Here is a 25,482-nt window from a genome sequence, read left to right as displayed (position 1 = left end):
CCCAGGACCTGCACTCCCTCCTGGGATTGCAGTGTCCATCCCTACTCTGTTTGACAGCTCTCAGAATCATAAGTAGGTGAGAAAATGTGCATCCCTTGGGAGACCTGTATTTGGAGTGTTGTTTCTGAATCGGCCCCTGCCTGTCCCCAGTTTTCCCTGCCTTGACCATCCCTCTGCACTTTGGGTGGTGGGAGAAGGTCTGGGAGCAGTCTCGTCGTTTCTTCTCAAAGACCAGTCTCCAAGGGGCAGTGCTGGAGTGGAGCATGAGGTGCATGAGGATCAAACATCATCTGAGACTCGTGGCTTTTCTCTTTTAGGGCATTCTCCTCAAACGCAGTGGCAAGTCCCTCAATAAGGAGTGGAAGAAGAAGTACGTGACACTGTGTGACAATGGGGTCCTCACCTACCACCCCAGCCTGCACGTGAGTACTGGGCTGAGTAGAGGAGCAGGGTGGGACAGAGCAGTGTCCTCCACACTGTGGCTGCTGCTGCAGTGCTCTTGCAGCAGCCATCATGGCAGAGAGCGGCTGGGGAAGAGTTTGACAGCAGATGGAAGTTCTGGGCTCTGCCCTGTGCAGGAGCTCAGTGTTGGCCCCCTCCCAGGCAGCATTTTCAGCAGACCTGGTTTTCACCAGGGTCTGGAGGAGACTGTCTCCTGCAGGCTGTTTGTTCAGTGCTTGGCTGGTGGAAGCATGCTCTGTGCAGGGTTACACCGTGAGCTGCAGTTCTCTCCTGTTTGCCTGCTCAGTCCTTTAAAGCAGGGCCTACCCTGCAGCCGGGCGAGGAGCAGGCAGAGAACTCCTTGCAGCTGTATCTGCCTGCCATTTGGGTGTGCAGTGATTTTCCTGGCTGCTGGGCGTTGGGTAATGGAGAGAGGTGGCCGTGCAGAGCCTGCCGAGGCGCTGCCCTCGGAGCGCGCTGGTGCTGCTCGCTCGGCTCGGGCGCGCAGCTGCCGCCCCATCCATCTCTGTCGCCTCCCCACTGTGGGGCTAATGGCTTCTCCCGTTCCCTCTCGAGCACAGTTTGCTGCTGCAGCAGCAGCCTCCGACAGACACACCTGTGACACAGGCCCTGCACCTCTGCCAAGGGCGTGCTGCCACAGGACAGACAGACGGACAGTGGCTGGGGGGCACGCAGTGGTTTAGGGGGCTGCAAGGAGAAGAACAAGGTGCTCCAGCTCTTGTGAATGTTTCCAGGCCCTCAGTGTGTCCCTGATCTCCTCAGATGTGTCCCGAGCCTCAGAATCTTTCTCCTCATTACTCACCCTGCACCATCACTCCAGGGTTTACCCTGCTCAGTTATCCACCTCCAGAGCCCCTGGACCCTCCTGTCCTTGAACTGGAGACCCAACCATTGCATTTCCTTTCTCTAATTTGTTAGAGCTTTTTCTTCGAGTTCTCAATCCCCGTACTATGATGTACTTGTCAATTCTCTAACTTTGCAACCCCAGTTTTTGGTCTTCAGATCACCAAGCCAGGAGGGAGTGGCTGCTGCTGCCTTCTCTCTGTGTGTGCTCACCTGTGCACCCGTGTGTATGGGCTTATCACATTTCCACCGTGGAAATTGCCATGCTATTACCATCAGCTCTGGAGGGAGAGCAATTTCTGGGCTATTGTTTAGCTACTCTCAGATGCTGCTGCTGCCACACACCAGGTTTCCCTCCTTTTTTCACCATTCCTTCCTCAGGGGGTGATCGAGATTGATGCCACTTGCTTTCCATCCTGCACTTCAGTGTTTCATTTCATTACTGTGTTGCCCTGGGAAAAAATCTGGTTTGCTTCCAGCTGGTGCCACTGGTGATCCACTGTTGCTGAGGGTGATGCCAGCTGGCCTCTCCTGCCTGGTTTCCACGAGGAGCTCTGAACCTTGCCCCTGAGATAGGAGTGTATTGCTGGATGTTTACCTACAGTGAGGGTGGATTACACGGAGCATGGGCTGCCCAGCCTGTCTGCCCCAAGGCTGGGGTTCTGCGTGCTGCCCTGTGGCATCACCTGCCTGGGAGCTGGGGAAGGACCCTGGCACCCACCATCATGTCCCACTGCCTACTGCAGTTTTGGCAGTGTGACCCACAAGGCCTCCCTGCCTCCCTTTCCCTGTGGTACCTGCTGTACAGCCTGGTTGGAAGGGGCAGATGCAGGAGGAGGAGGTAGTCCAGAGGAGGGTGTCCCATTGTATCTGCTCCTCCCCATCCTCCAGAGGGAATCAGGAGTTGCTGTGATGGATTTGTACTCTGTAGCCCGAGGCAGAGCTCCCATGTCCGTTCACAGGGTGACGCAAGCAGAGCACGTTAGGGATGGAGCAGACCTGTGTTCCCGAGGATGGGCATGTGCTCTTCAATCCCTTCAGTGTGGCAGCAGCAGATCCCAGGCTGGCTGGCATGGTGTGGGCCAAAGCAAACCACAGAGTGTCAGCCAAGGGGACTTGCAGCATCCGGTTCTTGCCCTGGGATGGGAAGTCCCGGCTTCTTCCCTGCCTGTGCTGCCATGTGTCTGGGGGATGGTGGAATTCTGGAGAATTCAGCAGAGGGGTCCCTGAGAGCAGACTGAGCCTTGCAGGAAGAGGGTCTTCCCTGTCCATCAGGATGTTCAGTGTCCCAGAGCATTTTTGTGCTCTTTTTGTGTTCCCAGTGGCTGTTCCTTGGCATGAGTCAGGGCAGTTCCTGGCTTGTGTTCTCTTTCATCTCTGTTACATTCTCTCCCTGTCCCACTTGGGGTGGTGTCAGGACCTCAGAGATCAGCAGCCCAAATTTATTTCTCTGCCAGTGCACATCTGGCCAGGTGTGTCCATGCCCCACTGGATGGAGGTCAGGGCCCGACTCTGGCAGTGCTGATTTTACCAACCAAAGCTTCCTGGTGGAGCCCTTCATCTGTTTTTGGGAGTTCATCACTCAGCCTATTTCTGGGTCCGGATCGTGGTACCTCCAGCCCAACTTGAAAGATTCCTCAGCAGGAGTCAGGTGTAAACTCTGGGTTTTCAGTCACAGTTGGCAAAACACGTGGTGGTGAGCTGGCCCTGGCCCTGGAATTGCTTTCCTGATGGAAGCAAATCTGCCTTGACCACAGCCCAGACTCATGCTTGGGAGCTGTGGGTCAGTGGTGGGCTCTGCCCTGAGGTGCCACCTCTGCCTCTGCACCAGAGCAGTTGGTGGTTCCAGGGACAAGCAGGATGCCTGGAAATGGAGGCAGGAGTGCTGGGAGCCTCATCCCAGGATTCAGCAGGGCTTTCCTTGTTGCATCTATGTTCTACCTTTCTGTAAGTGTGTTCAGTGAAAGGAGAAGAACAAGTTGTTGAAGAGCCTGGTGCAGTTTCCCATCACTTCCCCAAAGCCTTGGAGAGAATTCTGCTGCTGGGAAGGTGCGTGGCTGAGCCCAGGCTCGCCGGCCACGCTGCACAGAGCCAGGGAAGCAGCTCCCATTTTGCAGCCAGTGGAGCCATTCACACAATCACCTTCTGTTAATTCTATCTGCAACATCAATTAAATTGTTTGTAGAAACTAATTGAATGTGGCTTAATCACACATCTTAATAGCTTTCCACGCTTTGAACTCGTTGTTAATTCCAGTAATAAAATGAAATGAGAGAACTGGCTGGGTAATTAGCGAGGAGGCTTGGGAAGAAATTGCAGTTTTATGGTGGGTAATAAAAGCGAGCGGCAGTGACCGCTCGCTCCGGCAGGCAGCCGGCGACCGCGGCACTTGTGCTGAGTGAGGGAAAATCCTCCAGCCCTCGGAGGGTCCTGCCCAGGGCTGGCGCCAGCTCTGCACCCAGCTGGGGGCAGCTGGGCCTGCTCGGGCTGTGTCAGTCGCCCAGGGTGCTGGCTGGGGAGTGCCAAGGTTTGAGGCCAGGCTGCCCGGGGGCGTGGGGGCTGTGCTGCCCCGGGTCCGGGGGGGCTCTGCGGGCAGGATGCCTGCAGGGGGGTCAGTGGGAAGAGAGCAGTTCACACCAAGGTGAGAAGGTGCTGTGGGGAGACTAAGATCCTTGTAAATAGCTACCTGAGAGCACAGAGCATGGCCTGTGCAGCCCCTGTCACCTGCTTTCAGGTCCAGGATGGGAGGATTGTTGCTCTTAAACTGAGCTTGTTCTTGTGTTTATCTTCTTGGACGTGGAAGCAGACGGGGACCATCTCTGAGTTAATCTTTTTGGTGACCTCCTTGTGAACTGGAGTAAACCCAAGCCCCCTGCAGCAGCCACAAGCTCTTCTCCCTGGACAGCTGTGGCTCCTCTCCTGATGGCAGCAGAGGAGCCCAGGGATGTAGTCCCCAGCTCCTGTTCCTCCCAGAGCCTTGAGCTCCAGTGTTGGTCCCTGCTCCCTCGGGATCTGACCTACAGTTCCCCCCTGTAACAAGAGTCTTCCCCTTCTGAGGGCACAAGCCTGAGGAGGAGCTGGCCACATCAGAGAGGGCTGGAGAACCATGGGGCCCCAGGGGCAGGGAGGGTGGGAGGCCCAGGAAGGGACACAATGCTCAGGAGAGATTGGGAGTCTGCACCCTTGTTCTGACTGAAAGCTGAGATGCTCTTGGAAGACTGGGCAGAGTGATAGTTACAGTCTGCACATGAGCTTTTGATTGTGTAATGAATTGTCTGCCAGAAGAAATGGTGGAAGCACCAAGTTTTGAATAACAGGAAGTTCTGCAGGTGAATGAGCAAGAGTTACCTGAGTTCTGTTGTTTTGGGTTTCTCTTACCCCAGCTGTGACCTGAGAGGGAATTTTTAGGTATCCCATTGCTTATGCAATGTTGTTATGTTATGTTATGTTATGTTATGTTATGTTATGTTATGTTATGTTATGTTATGTTATGTTATGTTATGTTATGTTATGTTATGTTAATCATATCATATATCATATCATATGCTGTTGCAGTTGAGTGCTGAGATTAAACAAGGGATGGCAGGGAGGAAGAAGTGCTGGCCACCTGTGTGACCTTTGGCTCCATCGGGTCTCTGATCCCCAGCCATGCTTTCCCAAATGGGCTTGTCCTGGCATCCAGCAGGGCTTAGCGCTGACTCTGGGGATGGGGGAGCTGAGCTGTGTGGCTGGGGCAGGGCTGATCCTCCACCCTTGTGCCTCTGCTGCAGGACTACATGCAGAACGTGCACGGCAAGGAGATCGATCTGCTGCGGACCACGGTGAAGGTGCCGGGCAAGCGGCTGCCCCGGGCCACGGCAGCGCCCAGCGCCAGCCCCAAGGCCAACGGGCTGGCCAAGGAGAGGAGCAGCTCGCAGCTGGCAGCAGGCACAGGTAGGAGCTGGTGTGGGTGCCACAGGGCCAGCAGCTGTCCCTCCACGATGCCCCAGCAGCCCTTGGGTTTGCTGAGCTGGTGACAGAACCCCTCTGGAGTGTTGTTTTCAGCACCCTCGGGGACTCCCTTTGGTGGGCGTTAGCATTTCTGTGCAGGTCCCAGGTGAGCTCCCTGGGTCATCCTTTTAGGATTTTACAGGTAAGAGATAATCCTGTTAGGATTTTGTGCTGGTTGGTGTCCAGGACAGAAGAACGTCAGGGGGTTTAACTGGCAGTGTGAACCCCTGAGGAATTTCCTCACCCTGAGGACAGTGTTGAGGCTGGTGAGCTGCTACACGTGGTCGAAGCTGCTGCTCCCTAAACCAAAGGAAATCCCAAGGCTCTTGGTTCCTGACAAGTTGTGTTCTGTTTCTTTCTGGTTCTGGGACCCTCTTTCCTCCTTACCTTTCCCTGGAGAAATGTGAAGGTCTGGTTTGGGATCATCACTCTGTGTGCTCACTGAAGAGTTGCCCCAGAGTGTGGTGAGGTGACACTGGAGGCTGGCTGCCCCTCTGGCCTCTCACAGAGTTCCTGTCACACTCCTCCTCTCAGAGTCCCTGCCATGCTCCTCCTTGCTGCTGCTGCCATGGGAGGTTCTCACCCTGCCAGGGGGAACTGTTGAACCTGGGACCATCCTGCCCACATTTCCCAGAGCCTTTTCTGCATCCTTGGGGCTGGTGTCCTTGCCAGGGTGGGCAGTTCCCACCTGCCTTCTTCCCATCTAGCTGCTGGCACAGTCTGGTGCACGGGTTGTGGAAAAGGCTCTGTTTGGGATGCTGAGGGAGTGCTGGTGGTGCTGCTATCACAGAAATCCCTCCAAATCCAGCACTCAGGGTGAGCTTGGGTGGCACATCCCCATCTGGTCCATTCCTGCTCTGTGCCCTGGCTCTGCCCCATGGTCAGGTGCTGTCAGCACAGTGCTTCAGAGTGTCCTGGGGCTAAGGGGAGGTGGGATGCAGCTGGGGTGAGGGGCAGGAGCTGCTGGAGTCCTTGGCATCACACACTCAGGGACACAGACAGGGAATGGGGCACAGTAACCCCACTGCTCACATGGTGCCAAGGAGGACATCGTGAGCCCTCCCAAACCCAAACTGCTGTTCTTGACATGTCAGAAGTCATCTGTGGATAAACTGTCAGTCCTGACCAGGGCTGTGCCACTCTGCCTGTTCCTTGCCTTGGCTCTCCACTGTACACTGACATTCTTTCACCACCACCACCCACACTCTGTTCCCTGGCAGGGGACAGTTCCTGACTCTGGACAGGGACACTTCTCTGCCTGCCTGTCAGAGGTGCCTTGTCTGAGCTCTGACTTAGCAGAGGTGTCAGAGCTGGGGCAAGGATTCACACCACAGAGGAGCTTCTGCTGATGTCAAACCAGCTGCTCACCTAGTGCCATATCCTACTTCCAGCAGTGCTCTCAGTCCTGCTGGGCACAGGAGCAGGCTGGGAAGTACCTGGATTACTAATCCCTGCTGGCCAGCCTGCCCAGGAGCAGGATGGGGATGTACCTGGGATGTACCTGTACCTGGATCCCTGCTGCTGGAAGCCAGTGCCACGGAGCCAGTGTGGTGTGAGAGACCCCCTGCAGTCTGGGCCACGGGGCAGGCTCAGAGCGTGGGGCTGGAGCTAGAGCAGTGGCATGGGAGAGGAGGTGCAGGTTCCTGGCAGGGGGGAAATGAATGTTGGAATAGTTTGTCTGGAGAGCAGTTGGACTCAGCACTGAGCCTTTAGAATGAGACAGTTTTCTTCCAGGAGCTGTGCTTCAGTGCAGCTTGGGGGTGCTGCTGGGTGTGTGTGCAGGGTGGGACCCTGTGGTGCAGTGGTCACTGCCATGCAGGGTCTGTGGCTCTGGCATCCCCTGCTGGCTCTCTGCCCTGGCCCTCTGCCCAGAGCAGCTGTGGCCACGCAGGGCTCAGCACCAGGACAGCAGCTTTACACCCAGGGGTGTGTCCTGCCTTGGCTCAGGCTGTGCCTGCAGTGTCAGAAATGCTTTTGGTCTGGTACACAATCAGTAAAAGCTTTTCTGTGGAACGTTTTAATCTCTCTCTGATGCCTCCAAGGCCAATAGCAGAGGATGCAGTCACCAAGGGCACTGATGGGACACAGACTGTCTGAGGTGATGTGCTCTTATCCCTGTGCAATGCCTTGGGCTGGATTTAGGGTTGAGGAGAATCTGCCTGGCTTCAAATTAGCAGTGACCTCACAGTTTTGCCACCTTTGGGACTGTGGATGAGACTGACACTGGATCCACTGGGCATCTCTCATCTGACACATATTTTGGGAACTGGAGAAGAAGCACTTCAAAGTTTGCAGTTCTTTGTCAGTCACAAGTTAATCTTCAGAGGACACAAACTTTGGAGACATGAGGGATTTGTTGTCTTGCCCCAGGAGTCTCTGGGCAAAGCCAGGTGGCCAGTGGTTAGAGTTCAGAGCAAGTGTCTGTGGTTCCTCTGTGACCTGAACTCTGCAAAGGTGAGTGACTGTGCTGGCTGATGTCCACTGCACTGTCCTTTCCTGGGGTGATGAAAGACCAAGGACGTAGAGGGGAGAAGAAGGAAAAAATGAAGTCTCACCTTGCCCTGTATGTAGATAAAATACATGAGTGCAATGCTCTGGTGAGCATTCAGAATAACTCCAAAGCAGGTATAGACAGCTTCAAGCTAAACACAGCAGGAATGAGGAAGGGACTTGTGTTTGTGAAACCAGGGGGGCTCTGTGGCCCAGTATTTAAACCATTCAAGAAGGCAACTTTACTGTAGTTAAGCTTGGTTTTATTTTGGGTCAGATGCGTTCTCATTGTCCAGAGGAGGCCATGGAGATGCTCCAAGGGCTGGAGCCCTCTCCTCCAGAGATGGGCTGAGAGAGCTGGAGGTGTTAACCTGGGAAGACCAGGGAGCCCCTCCAGTGCCTGAAGCTGGAGAGGGAGCTTGGACACGGGCCTGGAGTGACAGGACAAGGGAGAATGATGTTTTACTGCAGATGGGGAGGTTTAGATTGGATATTAGGAACTTCTTCCGTGTGAGGGTGGTGAGGTCCTGGCACTGGATGGCCAGAGGAGCTGAGGCTGCCCCATTGCTGGAAGTGTCCAGGGCCAGTTTGGACAGCTCTTGGAGCAGCCTGGTCCCTTAGAAGGTGTCCTTGCCAATGGCAGGAGATGGCACTACAGTAGTTGGGCTGGAGAGGGCAGGAAAGGGATGAGCAGATCTCCTGCCAGAGCTCGCAGGTGCTGTGGCCTGAAGGCAGGTATTCACTAGAGGTGTGGCACTGGTGGGTCAGGTGTCTCCTTCAAATCCCTGCTGCTCCTCTGCCTGCTGGAATGTCTCTTCTCTTGCCCTCTCCCCCACGGCCCCCAGGTGCATCCTTGCTATGGTTCCTCAGGTTCACCTGGCCTTGTCTGTGCTGCATCACGTTTCTGGCTCGAGGAATGAGGGCAGCTTGTATCAAAGTGCAGCTGGGATGAAAAGGGACTTCAGTGAGGGAGGAAAGATGGTAGCACAAGGGACAGTGTCGAGCACAAGAGCCTAGCCTCAGCCCAGCTGAGCCCTCAGTTCTTGCTTCACAGAGGTTTGTAGGGACCTGCTCCAGAGTGTTGGCAAAGGGCAGCTGGACAGGGAGGTGCTGGACCCGTGGTCTGTGACACCTGTGACAGTTTGTACGTGGCATGGAGCACAGCCATGCACAGAGCACAGCAGCTGGCTCTGCAGCTCGGGGATGGCAGAGGCTGTGAGAGCTGAGCACTAGGAAGCCTGCCTTGGAGTGGGAAGTGAAGAGAAGTGCAGGAAGAGACTGCAGCAGTGCAGAGGTGGTTGCAGGCAGCAATTGGAGGTGTTTCCAGCAGCAGACAGACATGGGACTGAAGGAAACAAAGGTGGGGGAGCAGAGCACTAGAGTGAAGGGAGCAGGCTAAAGGGGAAAGTTCTGCTCCACTCTGGGGGGCTCATAGGGGATTTGGACCGTGAGTCTCCTGTGGGATGTGGTGCCAGAGAGCAGATGGCAGCCGTGTCCTCAGCGCAGGGCAGGCTGAGCAGGACAGGCCAGCCAGACTCAGCACGGAGTTGTGAGCTTTAGCTCCAGAGGGTTTTGGGTGGGGACTGCTGCTGGTCAGTTCACTGCAGCCCAAGGAACAATCTGCATGTTCTGACACGTGTGTTGGGGCCAGTGCCAGTGTGAGTCCTCTTCCTCCTCCTGCTTCTGCAGCATCACTCCCACATCTCCTCCAGGGAGAGAGTTTTCCAGAGTGTGCGGTGGTGGGAGGCACTGCTTGGGGTGCAGGGCTTGTTGATGTTCCTGTTTGCTCAGAGGTGACGAGGGTCCAGCTGTCCCTGGGCCGAGTTCTGTGTGCTGGCACCCCCTCCTGGCTCACAGCCCAGGCCAGGGAGCCCTCGGTGCACAGGGAGTGACAGCGTGCCCGTCCCTGGGCCTCTGTGCGGGTGCGGTGCTGGGAGGGAGCCCGTGCTGGCCTCAGCCCCTGCAAACAGGATGGCAGGGCATGGTGTGGGTCTCCAGCAGTTTGGGATCCTCTCTGGGTCCCTGCTGGCCCTGGCAGCGCCGTGGTGGCCTCGGGGCCGGGTGGCCGGGAGCGTTGGCGGGCGGGTGCGGTGCCGGTGCCAGGGAGCGCCGCGCTGGCAGGGCCCCCCCGCCAGGCCCGTGCCCCCCGATGCTCTTCCTCTGCAGAGTGAGGGATTGGCTCCCCCAGGCCGGGGTTGCTGAGCCTGCTGTGATCATGTCACGTCGGGCTCCGTCGATGTTAACATCTCATTATCTTTGTTACTGTAATTACATTATCCGCTGCTTTATGCAGAATTATTCTCCGAGGACTAATTGATGGATCCATGTTTAATTCATTAATCATTAGCATCAAATTCGACAATTACAGTGCACACTGATTGTGGAATTTCAAATGTAATGAGGGAAGAATTAACAAAGAAAAGGGAAAACCTGTTTCCCTGGCACACCGCTGCTCGCCGTGGGGGACAATGACATTGAGGGAAGAAGAGCAGTGAGAGCAGGGTGGTGCAGGTCATGGCAGAGAGGAGGCTGGTGGATCATCTCCTGCCTTTCTCCTGGTTGTGGCTGCACAACAGATTCTTCAGGTCAGAGCAGGGTCATTAATCTCATACAAAAGAATGGAAATGGAGACTCAGGAGGGAAAGCTCAGCTCTGACTTCTGAAACAAAGTTGGTTTTGCTTCCCCTCCCACCAGCAGCTCAGGTCACCCTGTCCTGGCGTGTGACCAGGAGCATCCCAAGTTACACCTGTGCTCCGCACTTGTCAGGGAAGGCTGGATGGACTCTGGTGTCCCTGGGATTGGCCCGTAGTCCCACGGCTGCTCTGTGCCGTGCACACGAGTGGCTCCACGGCCGCCGTGTGTGCTCTGTGCTCTGTGCTCTGCTCAGAGGTGGGATCCCATCCACTCTGCTCTTTGTTGTGCTCCTTGGGAGCTGGGCAGCAGAGGGAAAGCCAGAGCAGGACCCCCAGTGCCCCCCAGCCTGAGGGACTGCTTGAGATGGGGCAGTGCCCATGCACAGCTGGTTCTGTGCCAGCTGTGGGGACACCCCTCCCTCCCTCCAGCTGTGTGCTCCCTTGGCTTTCTGTAGAGTCTGACTGTGAAAGTCCAGTGTTAGTCACTGTGTTCAGCCAAGGGCCAGGGCAGGGGCTGCAGGTGGATGATCTTTGAGGTCACTTCTGGCCCAAACCAGACTGGGATTCTGTAACTCAGACATGGGCATGCTGAGCTGAAAGGAAGAGGGTGAGGGTCTGTCAGTGTGGGACTTCTGCCCTTCCCAATAATATGTTAACAGGTTGTTTGTAGTCTGAAGATGAAGCTGAGATGAGAGATTTACGAAAATTTATCTGTAATTAATATTTGGCATCATGAATCATGTATAAAATACTGCAAATTCATATGTATATTATAAATATTATACATTCACCATTACAGTCCTACAGTAACCTCTTACGAATGTTTATCTGCATGTCTGAAGGTGGAGGATGAATCCAAATGTGAGGCTTGAGCTGCTGGTTTAAAGTTTTGCATTGAGTAGAAGTTGGAAATTGTCAGGACTCCATGGGAAGAGGAGGAGCATGGCTGCAGCCAGGTGGGATGACACGAGGCAGGACAGGACCAGCAATCTGGTGCCTGATTCTAGTGCTGGACAGAAGGCTGGAGGGTGAGATCCTGCTGGGTCAGAATGGCTCCTGCTCTTGGAACAGGCTGCTCCAGAGCTGTGCAGGCAGGGAGAGGTTCATGGAGGGGATCAGAGCACGAAGGGAGCTGCTGGTGCTTCCTCCCTCCACAGCCCAGCTCTACCTGCCCTCCCCAGTGGGAAAGCAGAGCCTGATTTTCTCCAACCCAACAGTGTAATCACTAACCCTAATTAGAGATAATTACTGGGAGCTGATATTCCTTACCAGATCACTAAGGAGCCGTGCAGTGCAGGGCTGAGCAGGGAAAAGGCCTTGGAGAAAGGAAGGAGGAGAGGAGCAGGGAGGGAGAAGCACAAGGCAGCAGCGTGCCACGGTGATCAGAGCCCTGCCCGGGGCTGGCCAAGGTGTCCAGGGCAGCCAGGTGGGCACAGGGCAGCCAGGGAGGGGGCTGCAGCTGTAGCTCTCAGCATTCTCAATTCTGGGACATCTGGCTCAGGTTCCTTGCATGGGGCACCTGGAAAAGCTACAAGGGTGTAATTAGTGGCCACCTGTGAAAAAAATCTCAGTGTAAATTACTTGCCTGGTGCTGCCAGGGGTGGCTGGGCTGGAGGGGTGGCCAAGGGTCTCCAAGGTGGACTGGGAGCCTTTTCCAGCAAACCAAACTTTTTCATCCATACAGCCCAGGCTTGTGCTGCAGGAGGGAGAGGGGCCAGGGAGTGACTTGTTACAGGCCACAAAGTCCTACTCTTTGCTGTCACACAGCCCCAGCTCAGTCCTGACCGCAGGCAGCGGCTCCAGCGGTGAGTCCCTCTGCCATCAGCACACAGGGCCTTTGCCTGGGCTCTGCTCTGTGCTGCTGGACAGGGAGCTGTCCCAGGGCAGTGGGAGAGATCATCACTAGCAGGCAAGGGGCAGAGCCATCCTGTTCTCCAGACAGAGCAGGGCTTGCTCCATCCCCTGGAATTTATGCACCCCAGGAGGTTGTGCTGCTGCACACCAAGCAGCCTCTGTGGACAAAGCAGGCAGGGGTGGATAAAGCCTTGTGTGAGTGAATAGCTCTAGAAACAGGAGTTATGCAGGAAAATACAGCAATTCCAGCATCCCCAGATGGCCCTCTCCCAGTTGCACTTGGGGGAGACCCGGGGCTGTTCCAGCTGTCACCAGTGCTGGTCCAGCTCCACCCTCCTCTGCAAGTCCAGAAAGTTCTGGCTCTGCTGCCTTCCCTCCTGCAGCTGTGTCTCAGAGCCAGGTTCCTGCTCCATCTACGCACAGAGGGGGATCCATGTCAGTGCTGCCTGTCCATCTCCCACCACCATCTCAGGGATCTCTTCTGGGTTGTATTTTAGACAGTGTTCCTTGCAGATTTCCTGCAGCTCGTTCCAGGTTCCTGCAGGGACCATAAGGACGCCTCTCTTCACAGTCACAGACCAGGAGAGTGATCTGGAACACAGACCCTGCTTCCTTCATCTGCTTCCGCTGCTCATCCCAAGCACCTTGCTTCTCTGAAATAATTCTTTGTAATGTGTTGGAGAGTAAATTTTTCTAATCTAGTAGAGACACTGAGGGACCTTTTGAAGTTGCACTAAAGCTTCCATGGACTTTCTGAAAGCTGGTTCCAAACAGCAGATCAGCTCCCAAGGAGAACACTGCTGTTACCCCCACTTCAGACAGTCACCAAACTAAATTCAGTAGTGCCTTCGTAAAGGTGACTTGGCTGTATTGTGCTGGTGTTCAGGCAGAGTAACATTCAGATCACAAATAGAGGAGTAAACACATGCACAGACACATGCACACAAAAATGTGTCAGAGCCAATTTCACCAAGCTGGAAGCAATTACGTGCCAGATCTTTTGGGAGAAGAAATTTTAACAGGGAAATAAAAAGTGAAGCATAATTAGGAGTTTTTAAAGAATATTTTACTGGATACCAAAAAGTTAAAAAGAAGGTTGAACTGCTTAAAAATATCTTGGTGGAGAGGAGATGTGAGCTGTTTGTTCTCTGTCCCAGTAGTGAGAAGGGGCAGGAGCGGGAGGAAGGAGCTGGCTGCTGGTGCTGCTGTGGTTGTGCAGCTGTCTCTGTGTGTGTCTGAAAAGTGATAAAATTAACTGCAACACGATAAAGTAATGGGTAGGTGCTGAGCAGGAGCTGGAAGCTGCAGCTGGAGGAGGCTGTGGCACTGGTGTGGCCTGGCACAGCCAGCTGGAGGGGGCTCCTGTGCCAGTGCTCCTGGCCCTGCAGTGATGAATTGTGAGCAGCCCACAAAGTGACCATCCTGGCTTCATGGGAAGTGCTCCAGCTCCTTGCATTCCAGATTTACTGGCTGCAGCCACACAAAGGCTGTGTCACCATTTGCTCTGGGCTCTCAGGGCAGCCTTACGCTGCCCCGCGTCACACTCCGTGCCCACCACATCTAGGGAGGAAGGTAAATAACATTTGACAAATGGGGGTGATGAGGGATTTAGGTACAAAGTCACTGATGAAGTGAGAGCACCAGCACAGCACAACTGCTGGGGCAACCCCCCATCTCTTTCTCTGTGGGGACAGGGGTGTCCCAGCTGATAGGGACACTTAACACTACCTGCCCCATTTGGGGGACATCTGCACAAGTCTTTCACTTCACTTCTGTTCCCTTCTCCCAGAGGAAAACCTCTTTCCTCACTCTCACAGCTTCTTTACTTGGCAAAAACTCAGCTCCTGTGTCTCAGTTCCTGCTCCAGGTGCTGAGCACAGGGCAGCTCCCATGTCCTCCCTGGCACTCTCTCTGTCTTGGTCTCCTTCACCACCATTTCATGCCCAAGACTCATCTTTGCCCAGTGCTGGGTGGGCCACTCCTTAGGTGGCTGTGTCACCCTGTGACAGTTGCTCAGCCTGAGAGCCACACGTACAGTCACTGCTCATGGATCTCACCAAGTCTCTAATCCTCAACTGTTCATGTTCCATGGGGTTTCTGCAAAACATACAAATAAAAGTGATGGATCCAGTCCCAGGAGCTCATTTCCCAGCTCACCTTCCACTTTGGCTGGCACAGGAGCCTGCACTGCCATGCCTGCACGAGGGGATGCAGAACAGGAACCAGCAGAGTTACAGACAGTGAGAAGGTTTCTTTCAAGTGTATTAGGAACTAATGAATCCTAACCCCCCAGCATTCTTTCATTACTGTGTGGGAATAATAGAATGGTTAATAAGGAAAAAAAGCAAAGTGTTCAGTGAGCACTTGTTTTGGTGTTTGGGAAGAGGCAAGATGATGTATCTCAGCACAGAATGATGAATTCTTCATATTCCGGCTGTAATTAGGCAGCAAATTAAACAGCAGGTAGGAGATGTGGACATGTTGGAATCAACAAGGCTGAATTATTTAATTCAGGAATTGTAGAAGATGTGGTCAAGGTCTTTTTCATGTGTGTGGATGGTAACAGTGAGTTTTGAGGCAGAGAGGACTTCCATAGAACTCAGGCTAAAGGATTTATGTGTCTACAGGATGAGACTTAAAATGATGGAGAGGAAAGGCTGTAAAAACCAGGAACTGCTCTCAGAATCACCTTGTAGGAAGGTTCGATGAGCTCAATATATTTAACTTACCAGAGAAAAGGTTAAGAGGTAATTACAACACCACCTGTAAATACCTGTATAGGAACAGAAATTTGAGGTCTTTATCAGCTAAAATGTACCAGGATCCAGGGACAGTGGCAGAAGGAGCACAACTCAGGCCAGAAATAAGGCCCAGATTTCAGCAGGAAAGGCAATTAACCACTGGAACCACTTCCCCAGCATCACTGTGATCTCTCTGGCACCGGCAACATTCAAGTCAGGCTCAGATTTTCTGACAGATCCGTCACTGTTCAGGCAGGAGTGACAGACCTGTGATGCGAGTTTGTGCTGTGCAGCAAAGCCTGGGGGCTCCTCTGGCCACTCCCTGCTCCAGGTGTGCCATTGCTGTTCCAGGAATCTGCCTCTCCCTTGCAGAGCTCACCTTCCCTGGCCGTGGAGCTGCTCCATGGGGGCGTGGGGTGCCTCATCTGGCAGCGTGGGCTCTGTGGGGGCTTGGGGCATAGCTCAGGCTGGAGACAGACAGAGGAGCTGAGCTACCCTCAGTGCCCGGGCTGGCAGAGTGCTCCTGGTGCAGGATTTTGGGGGCAGTGTCACTGAGGTGCCCATTGCCAGGCTTCCCCAGGCTGTTGGGCTCTGTGAGGCTGCACAGGGGTCAGTCACCCTCTAAACCAGAGGTGAATTGGTGGTTGGGTGGAGAAGCATTGGTTCATCCTGTGTGTCCTGGAGCTCTGGCTGGGGAATGGGAAGTGTCATGGCCAGCCCTCCCCATCCTGCTGGCACAGCCAGCCCAGGCTCTCAGCTGTCCCACAGACACTGGCACCATGCAGCTTCCTGTCCTGATGGTTTGTACCCACCACGAGTCAGCTTTGGTAGGAGCTGGGGTGTCACTGAGTTACTTAGCATGTGCAGATGTCCAAAACCATGCTGTGCAAGGGCAGCACTGAGAGAGGAGGGAGATTCCTTGTGTCAGAGCATCTGTGAGGCCCAGTGCAAGGCAATGGCTCCTGCTGTGTGCAAGCTGGCAGATCCTGATGGCCCTGCCACGGAGCTGGGCTGGCAATCCTCAGTCGCCCAGTTTGGATCAGTGAGTCCACACAGGCGTTCAGTGTTGGCAGAGCTGGGAGGAACACCTGTCTGTCTGTCTGTCTGTCACCTCAGAACATGCCCCATGACACCTGGGAGCTGTTTGGGTGCTCAGCATGGGGTCAGCTCCCAAGAAGAGCCCAGAGGGTGATGTCTTTCAAATGACACGTCTGCATCCTGGGGCTCCTGGTGTCTGGGAGCCAGCCCGTGTGTTTGGGACTCATGGAAGCTGTTCAGGAGGAAGGACCCAGCAATGACCAGGTAACAGCATGCAGTGCTTCATTTAGAAACCCGGCCTGACAGAGACTCCTGACTCTGGACAGGCTCTGGGGCACAGGTGGCTCTGGGAACAGCAGCCACAGGGGCTCCCAGGACAGCCACCTTCCTGCCATGGCAGCTGCTGGCTCGTTGACATGGGGGCTGAGTTATGTCCACCCCAGCAGGGTTTCACAGGCAGGCAGCTCTGCCAGGCTCCTTGGCTCTCAGCTCCCTCCAAGAGCCCGTTGGTTTCTGGGGGTGGAGGTGTCCCACTAGCTGGAGTTGTGTTCGGTCCTGCTCAGGGCCCTGAGTTGCTGTAGCTTTTGGGGAGGCTTTGAGCTGTGGTCACCTGCAGGCTCCAGCCAGGCTCTGGGGAGCCAGTGTGCTAAGGTGACTCACAATAATCCAAATCCATTTATTTGGAATAAATGATGACATGTTGGCAACAAGTGGTTGACGGACAGAGTGACTGATGACTCCTTGGGACACTTTGGCAGACAGTTAATAGCATTAATCTCCGCTGTGCTGTTGGCCTCTGCAGTACCAGAGAACACAGGGTTTGCTCCATGCCAGGGTGTCCCCACCCATCCTGGAGCACCCCCATGACCATCCTGAGCCACACACTGACAGTTCTCTGCACCGTGGTGCAGCAGCAATGTCCCTCTGCCTGTGAGGGAGCAGGCCTGGCACTCCAGAGAAAGACCTGCCCTGTACTTGGCCATGAAACCGGGGCAGCCCAAAAGGGCTCTCCAGCTGGGGCCTCCTTAAAATTCAGCATAGCCCATTCCCTGTGCCAAAATTGGTTTCCTCCACACTGTAAGGGCCTGGTAGCAGCATCCAGTATAATGTCACCAGGAAATATCACAGACCCTGTGTTTTATTTTGCCAAATTGCTCTTGAAAATATTAAAGAGATCCTAAAAAGATCCTCAAGTGACTCTGCAAATTATCTCCTTCCTGACTGCTGGTGCACTTTTGGCTGTCTCCCCTTTATCCTGTTCCCTGGGCAGCCACACCCTCATGAGGAATTCCCAGTTTTCTCTGATCCAGATGTTTCCCTGAAGCATCTGGGCTGCCACGTGTCATGCCTGGGAAAAGGCCTTTCTGGTTTTAGGTCATTTTCCATCCAGTGCGACATCATCAGCCGGGCTGTACTGAAAATGCACCAGTGAGTCTCTTTTGGGGGACTTGAGGAAACTGACTGCGAGAGGGACTTGGGGAGCTGTCAGCAGTTTGGGGATTCAGGTCCTGCAGGCATTGGCCCAGAGGCAGGTAGTGTTTGCATGTCACCTGTCACTTACCCCATGGACAGGGAACCTGTCCAGCAGCTGCCAGGGTGTCACTCCCAAAGGGATGCAATTCCTGAGAGCTCTGGCCTTGCTGAGAGCACCCAGCAGGTCCCTGGGAGAAGCCAGAGCTGCACAGTGCAAGGTCTGTGAGCGAGCAGTGGCTGGGCTGAGAGGGAGTTCCCCCTCAGCTGGGTGACTCCAGGCAGCTGGAGAGAGGTGCAGGGAGCTTGGAGGGGCTGCAGAGGCTGATGGAAGCCGCTCCTTCTTTCAGAATGGAACACTGGCATTCATGTCAGCCTCTGCTGCTCCTCAGAAGTGTGATGAAAGGGCATGTCCTGATGGGCTGGGGCTCCTGGCCTGGCTGGGTGAGGGAGCAGGGGTCACATCTGCACTCCCTAGGGTCCTGCAGGACTTTCCCCTCTGCAGGAGGAGCTTCTCCGGTCCCTCTGGTTCTGCTCTCCCTTCTTCACCTTCCTCTGCTCTGTGGCTGTGGCCATAACCAGGGCTGGAAGCACTTGGGGCTTGGTGATGGTAGACACTGTCTGAGCTCTGAGCATCCCATCCCATCCCATCCCATCCCATCCCATCCCATCCCATCCCATCCCATCCCATCCCATCCCATCCCATCCCATCCCATCCCATCCCATCCCATCCCATCCCATCCCATCCCATCCCATCCCATCCCATCCCATCCCATCCCATCCCATCCCATCCCATCCCATCCCATCCCATCCCATCCCATCCCATCCCATCCCATCCATCCCATCCCATCCCATCCCATCCCATCCCATCCCATCCCATCCCATCCCATCCCATCCCATCCCATCCCATCCAGCCCATCCCATCCCATCCAGCCCAGCCCAGCCCATCCTAGTCCAGCCCAGCCCAGCCCATCCTAGCCCAGCCCAGGCCAGCCCAGCCCATCCTAGCCCAGCCCAGCCCAGCCCATCCTAGTCCAGCCCAGCCCAGCCCATCCTAGCCCAGCCCAGCCCAGCCCAGCCCAGCCCAGCCCAGCAGCACCATTCCCAGGACCAAGCTCATCCCAGTCCCAAGAGAGCAGCGTCGTCCCTGCCTCAGCAGCAGCAGGCTCCCTCCCACGAGGAGGCAGAGAGGAGATGGATGCAGCAGTCAGGAGCGGAGCGCCAGCTAATTACCCTTCCGAGTGTGTCTTGTAAATTAAGGGCTAATTAGAGGCAAAGTCAGTGTCATGGTTTTACACGTGTTTCTGTGGCGCTGAACAAGGGGAGGGAGGGAGGGAGGGAGGGGGAACATACAGCAGCCAGGCTGGAGGCAGGCAGCGTGGAGGGGCTCTGCAAGGAAGGTCCTGGCAGCTTGGGGTCAGGCTGGTGGGAGCAGAGGGTGCAGGTCACAGGGCCTGGCACTTTGGGGTGCAGGGTCCTGGTAGCTCAGGTGCAGGGAGCCGTGTCCCAGCAAGCCCTCCATCGGCACTGCTGGCAGGTGGGGTCTGCAGGGGGGCTCGCAGGGCATCCCTGCAATGCCCTGCAGGGAAAGGGCATTTTGTGCAGGATGAGCACAGGGAAGAGGAGGTGGGAGGTACTTGCCATGCTGGTGATGAAGGAGTGCTGGCTGTGATGATGATGGTGGCGGTGGTGGTGACGACAATGGGTGGCAGCCATGCCTAGTGCAGGGCTGGTGGCCACGTCACCCCTTCTTTCAGCACGTGCCTTTGGAGGGGCTGTTTGGACTCTTGAGCTGTCCTGTCAGACACTCAGCAGCCCTGGCTATGCTACACATCTAAATAGCAGCACTTGGGTTTTCATGGAAACAGCAAGGACAGAAACATACATTTATGTATGAGCTCTGGGGCTTCATGTGGAGTTTTGTGGGGCTCTGCTCTTTGTAGAGGGTGGCACAGTGCAGGGATAGGTTGCCCAGGGAGGGAGGCTATGGCATCTCCCTCCTTAGACATGCTCCAGACTCATCAGAGACCGTCCAGGACCACTGGCTCTGGGGGGCTCTGCTTGACCCAGGATGTACAGGATGATGCCAGAGCTCTCTTCCACCTCAGCTATGCTGGGATCCATGAGAGTCAAGTGAATGTGGTTTCCCACAGGAAGAGCTGTCCTGGCTGCAGCAGCTCCCACTGAGGACCTGCTTCCACAGGTGTTCATCTGCTTCTGTGGAAGGCTCCCACTTGTAGCAGTCCCATCAGACCAATGGTTCCTCACAGCCCAGCTTCATCATGGCTGCAGGGCTGGAGCTGTGGGTGTGCAGCATCTGGAGCTGTTCGTGGCCCTGCCCTGGGCCACGGCCAGGTGGGCTGCAGTGAGAGTCCCAGCTCAGTGTCTGTGCCTCCGGGCAGGGAAGGAGGAGAAGTAGCTTTGTAGTAGGGACAGCGCCCCTTCTCTCAGCCCTGAGCTCCCAGAGCACTTGCTCTGCAGTGGCTGGAGCAGAATGGCCTGAGGGGAGCGTGGGAGGGGGCTGGTGGTGGGCAGGTGTGCAGAGGGATCCCTGGGGCCACTGTCCTCTGTGGCAGATTGCCTGCAGACTGAACGGGAGGGGGTGTGCTCCCTGTCAGAACCATTTTGTTTGCTATTCTAGACATTTTGGGTATTCCTGTAATCCAGAAACACTTGACCCATTTTGCATCACTGAGTGATCTTGTCCTCTGTAACAGTTTCTAGTCCCAAAATCACTTCTCTCTTGGGGGTTCAGGTTTCTGGTCTCAGCCACAATAGTTTTGAGCTAGTGGAAAAAGGAGCTTCCACCTGCCATCTCCACCTTACAAACATCTGCTCCCCTGCTTGTTTCTTTGACACCCTCCATGTGATTTCACACTCTCTCCCTGTGTCCCCAGCATGGCTGGATTTCCTGGCAGGGACACACAGGATAGTGAAATTGAGAGATGAAAGTGGGTGTGCTGGTTGTGGGGTAGGTTTGGGTTTGCCCAGGGGCCAGAGGCTGTAGTGAAAATCATGTCTGTGAGCTCCAGCTGTGGGGAAGCTGTGTGTCAGAATCTCCAGCTGTGCATCCAGGGTGCTGCACTGCAACCCACAAAGGTGGGGCTCCCTCTGGGAAGTGGGGTGTGCTAGGCTCTTCCATCAGCACCTTTGGGGTGATGCACAAGCACCCCATGGGAGAGGAGAGCCAGGGAGAGCCTGTCCTCATGTGGAGCCACCCGAGGAGTGTGACATCAGGTATGGAACAGCTGTGCCTTCTCCCCCCCAGCAGTCTGTCCATGTTCCCAGGCAGCAGTCAGTCTGTGCTCCCAGGCAGCAGTCGGTCCATGCTCCCAAGCAGCAGTCTGTCCATGCTCCTGGGCAACAGTCTGTCCGTGCTCCCAGGCAGCAGTCGGTCCATGCTTCCAGCAGTCGGTCCATGCTCCCAAGCAGCAGTCTGTCCATGCTCCTGGGTAGCAGTCTGTCCATGCTCCCAGGCAGCAGTCTGTCCATGCTTCCAGCAGTCTGTCCGTGCTCCCAGGCAGCAGTCTGTCCATGCTTCCAGCAGTCTGTCCGTGCTCCCAGGCATGTCCATGCTTCCAGTCTGTCCATGCTTCCAGCAGCAGTCAGTTCGTGCTCGTGTCTCTCTTGCAGGTGCTCCCCACTCGACCAGCAGCACCTCCCTGCACTCGGAGCGCTCCATCAGCGGCATCAACCTCGTGGGCTTCAGCTCCAAGCCGGACGGGATGCACCAGCGCTCCTACTCTGTCTCCAGTGCAGACCAGTGGAACGAGGCTGTGGCTATCCCCGGCAGCTGCCCCAACCCCTGTGAGTAGCCCTTCTGGCCTTCTCCCCTCAGCCACAGCAGGTGGGGCAGGGCTGAGCTCTGCCCTGTGGCTGTGAGCCCACAGTCTGCTCCTGAGTTTCAGACACAGCCTCTGGGCCTCGCTGGGGCTGCCCCCTCAGTGAGGTCAGCTGGCAGTGTCCCACCAGGGAAAAAGCTGTCCTGCAAGGCATGGAAAAGCTCCAGCTAAGGGACACATCTGCAGCAGGATGGCTCCGAGCCTTCTGCTCTGACCTTGCTCTGAGCTCTGCATGCTGGGGCACTGGGGTACATGCCACTGCTTTCCCCCGTCACTGCACCTTGTTGGCACCCCCATCTCCCAGATTTCGGGGCCGTTGAAGGAATAGGAGTGATTCCTGTCTCTGGAGCACACACTGAGCACGGCCCACCCCCTCCCCCCACGCTCACTCGCTCTCAGTGATGTTTCAGGACAGTTGAGTGAATTAAAATAATTCATACATTTCCCAACGTAGCCACTTTGCCGAATTGGAAAATAAATGCTTTTGTGCTGCATTCATCACTCCTTCGTTCCTGGCTCTGCCGCCGCACTAAAAAAGCAGTTAAATGCACATCAAGAGTGGAGGAGCCATTTCCATGCCTGCTCGCCCCTTGTAGTTCTCATTAGCGCGGCAGCCGCCCCCCCGCCCGCTCCCAGGGGCTTTCGCAGTTTAAAGGAGCCTCTTTATGATCATTACCGGAGTCCGACTGTGCGGGCGCCATTTGCAGCTGAGGAGGCTCCTCATTTGTAACTGTGAAAAACTATCAATTTCAGCGCGCCTGATGCAGCGGCTCCATCATTGGCCCCATCAGCTCCCTGCTGGAAGCGAATTAATCAGACTGTTACTGCTGATGGGGCAGCGCGGGCGAGGGGAGCGGAAGGGCGCAGCGCTGAGCGGGATGTGCCGCAGCCCCAGCCTCGGACACGGGGGCAGCCGGAGGGAGCGCACTGCGAGGGGCCGCGCACGGCTGCCTGCTTGTCCCCGGGCTGGGCAGGGTCCCCGGGCTGGGCAGGGTCCCCCAGGCGGCACCCGGCCCGGCCCGCGGGAGCCCTGAGCGCCGGCAGCGGGAGCTCCGCGCTCCGGTGCGCTCCTGCCGCGCTGCGCGGGGCACTGCCTTGGCACAGACCCGTTCTGTGCCACAGCCCTCTGGAGAGCAGCTCCTTGCCCCAATTCCCTCGTGGCCCGGGAGCTGCCGTGGCAGGTCTCATCCTTCTCCCAGCAGCCCCTCTGCGGAGCTGGGGGCTGGTGTGGTCGTGCTGCGTGTTGCTCTGCCCTTCCTTTCCCTGGGTGGCACAGGAGAGCAAGCCAGCCCATGCCCCCATCCCTCTGTCCCCTGTCCTGCTCCCCATCCCTCTGCTCGCTGCCCTCCTGTTCCTGACCATGGAGGAGCTGTACATGCTCACAGCACCTGGACCAGTCTGCCTCTTCTATGCACAGTAACTGAAGACTCAAATGAGAGCTGATCTGCATGGTCTGTTGTAGCAGGAAAGGGAATAATGTTTTTAAACTAAAAGTGGGTGAGTTTAGACTAGATATGAGGAAGAGATGTTTTATTGAGAGAGTGGTGAGGCAACAGGGTGCCCAGAGCAGCTATGGTTGCCCCATCCGTGGCAGTGTCCAAGGGCAGGTTGGACAGGGCTTGGAGCAGCCTGGGACAGTGGAAGGTGTCCCTGCCATGGCAGGGGTGGCACTGGGTGAGCTTTGGTCCCTTCCCACCCAAACCATTCTGTGATTCTGTGCTGCTGCTCCTGCCAGTGACCTGGTCAGCACTCATCCCTGTGCTCACTGTTGTCCTGCCTGCTGGTGGCTGCTCACCCCCTCTCAGGTGCCACCACCCTGTGCTGACCCTGAGCCCCGTCAGTGCTGCACAGACTGGGCACGGGGTCAGCTGCTCTGGAGGGCTCACAGCACAGCATGGGGGCCCCAGGCATTCCCAGGACTGCATCCCTGCTCTGTCAGCTGTGGCTGTCCCCACAGCCACAGCTGACAGAGGTGGTTTCTCAGTGTCCTGAGGGAGGAGGCATTTGTAGGGGAGCAGTGCTTCCCACATGGATGTGCTGAGCTGAGCAGCACAACCACCCCTCCCTCCATCGAGGAGCTGAGCTGAGGGAGCCTGTCCTGCACCACCCCTGAACCCCAGCCCTGCCAGGGCCAGGCTCTCTGCTGTGCTTCCAGTTGTGCATGGCAGGGCAGGTGAGGAGTTTTCCTGTGCTCAGAGCTGGTTTTGGGCACATAGCAAGGCTTTAGGCTGCCATCCCAGCTCCTGGGGACAGGCTCTGAGCTGGTTGTGCCCTGGCAAGTACATGGAAGAGCAGTGGGATGGGGCCAGACGGTCATATAAACATGCTCCAGCACATTCTATATCTGTCCCTTGTGCAGGAGCTCTGCAGCCCACCCGTGGGGTCCCAGGGTTCCCCCTAAGGCTGACTGGTTTGGAGAAGGGCCCAGGAGGTCCCAGGTGTGCCTGTGAAAGGTTCCCTTGGTGAGCTGGGGCTCTGGAAGTCCTTGGGTGGGTCAGAGGGGTTCATTTGTCCTACTGGGGAATGAGAGAGTAAGCAGTGCCTGATCTAACAGAGGGAGTGTGTGTTCCATGTGCTGCTCCCACCCCACTGCCATCCTGTCCCCATCCCATGGGGGCCCTGCAAGTCCCCAGCTCTGGTGTTGGTTGCTGAGCAGTAAGAGCAGGGGTGTGGGTGAGGATCCCTCAGGAGCTGCCAGGCTCACAGCAGGCCACAAGAGGGGGAGTGCAGAAAGGTGCTAACCCTGTCACTGAGCCTGGAGTGGGGCAGGGTGCCAGAGTTGTGGGATTTGGCCCAGGGAGCATCCTGGTGAGCAGGTGGGCAGCAGAGGGAGGATTGAGGCACCACGTGTAGCCACTGATGAGAAAGTTCAGGTCCCCTGTGACATGTGGCTGGGAGCTGAAGGTGCTTCACACCTGCTCTAAGCACGGTCCTGTAGCAGGATCAGTAATTTATATTTAGAAAACTGGAGTCTGATTTTATTAGATTTATCTCTCTTAATTGTTATGGGTGAGCTATTTCCCCATGGATAAATAGCAGCAGAAACACCCTACTGGTGTGTGTCAGTGCAAGAGAAACCAGAGCTGGGAGAGCTCCAAGGCTGCAGCCTCTCTCAGCTGTGTGAGGGGGACACCAGCTGCACCTCGATCCGTGCCTGGGGCAGCTCCTGGCTCTGACCCTCTGTGCCTCTCTCCACCCCACTTTTGGTATTTGTCGAGACCGACCAAGCCCCAAAAACCAGTCTGACCAAACCAGGAGCAGAGCACGGGCTGGGGTGGGAGAAAGCCTTGGCAGGTCCCTGCCATCCCACTGCTGGAGCTGCTGCCCTTGTGCAATGCTGTGGTTCCTTTCTTTACTCCAGGTGCCACAGAACATGGAAATGGGAAGTCGGGACTAGCTGGGAGACACTGGGCTGTGGCAGAGAGGACAGCAAGCTGCCCGGGCAGGGGTCCTGGGCATGGAGCTGCCATCTATGCCCTAGGGGGGTGGGTGGACACTGGAGAGGCAGGAGTGGATTTAGGAGAGGGTTAACAGTGCAGCGAGGACTCCTGCGCCTCGTTGCCTTCCCCGGAGTCTGCATTTTTATGCTGATTGGAAGCCTGCGCTGTGTGTGCTGCTGAAATTGAATGTCAGGCTTTTGATTTTGTTGCTGGTCTCTAATGAAATTTGACATTTAATGGTGAGTGCAGCGGCAGCATGTGTGTGTGTGATCGGAGCTTGATTAGCGCACTCTAATTGACAGTAATTAGGCAGCTCCCTGATTGTTTCTAATTCTGCTATTAATTGTAAGGAACAGTATGATTGAGGATAAATTTGGTGCGTTGCTGCTGGGGATGCAGCTTCTTCAGCTCCGTATCGGAAGCCTATTGAGCCCATCATGCTCAGGTTCCTGAGTGTGGCAACCCCAGTCACCTCGTCTGGCAGAGCAGTGCTGGGAGGGCAGGGCTTCTGCAGAGGCTCTGCAGCTCCTGTGGCCTGGGTCTGCCCCAGAGAGCCACATCACCTCCTGGGCTGCCCCTTCCCAAAATGCTTCCCAGCCCTGTGAGGACACTGCCTGTGAAGGCACTGCTTCCCCAAGAGCACATGCTGGGGACCTCGGGCTGCTGCAGAGGGGCTGC

General features: G+C 55.9%; 1 protein-coding gene across 2 annotated transcripts in view; it reads left to right on the top strand.

Moving 5' to 3' along the window:
* Nucleotides 1-25,482, top strand: part of AGAP3 (ArfGAP with GTPase domain, ankyrin repeat and PH domain 3) — a 115,493-nt gene that overhangs the window by 73,347 nt on the left and 16,664 nt on the right. For both annotated transcript variants that reach the window (XM_050970913.1, XM_030228887.2), the window contains exons 10-12: nt 318-422; nt 5,076-5,238; nt 21,156-21,329. In XM_050970913.1, coding sequence (XP_050826870.1) covers nt 318-422; nt 5,076-5,238; nt 21,156-21,329 — 442 coding nt within the window. The remainder of the gene's footprint in view (nt 1-317; nt 423-5,075; nt 5,239-21,155; nt 21,330-25,482) is intronic.

This window comes from Serinus canaria, chromosome 2 (genome assembly GCF_022539315.1).
Source record: "Serinus canaria isolate serCan28SL12 chromosome 2, serCan2020, whole genome shotgun sequence".
Classification (NCBI taxonomy): domain Eukaryota; kingdom Metazoa; phylum Chordata; class Aves; order Passeriformes; family Fringillidae; genus Serinus; species Serinus canaria.
Note: the sequence above shows the minus strand (reverse complement) of the source record. Positions and strands in the feature narration are given on the sequence as shown.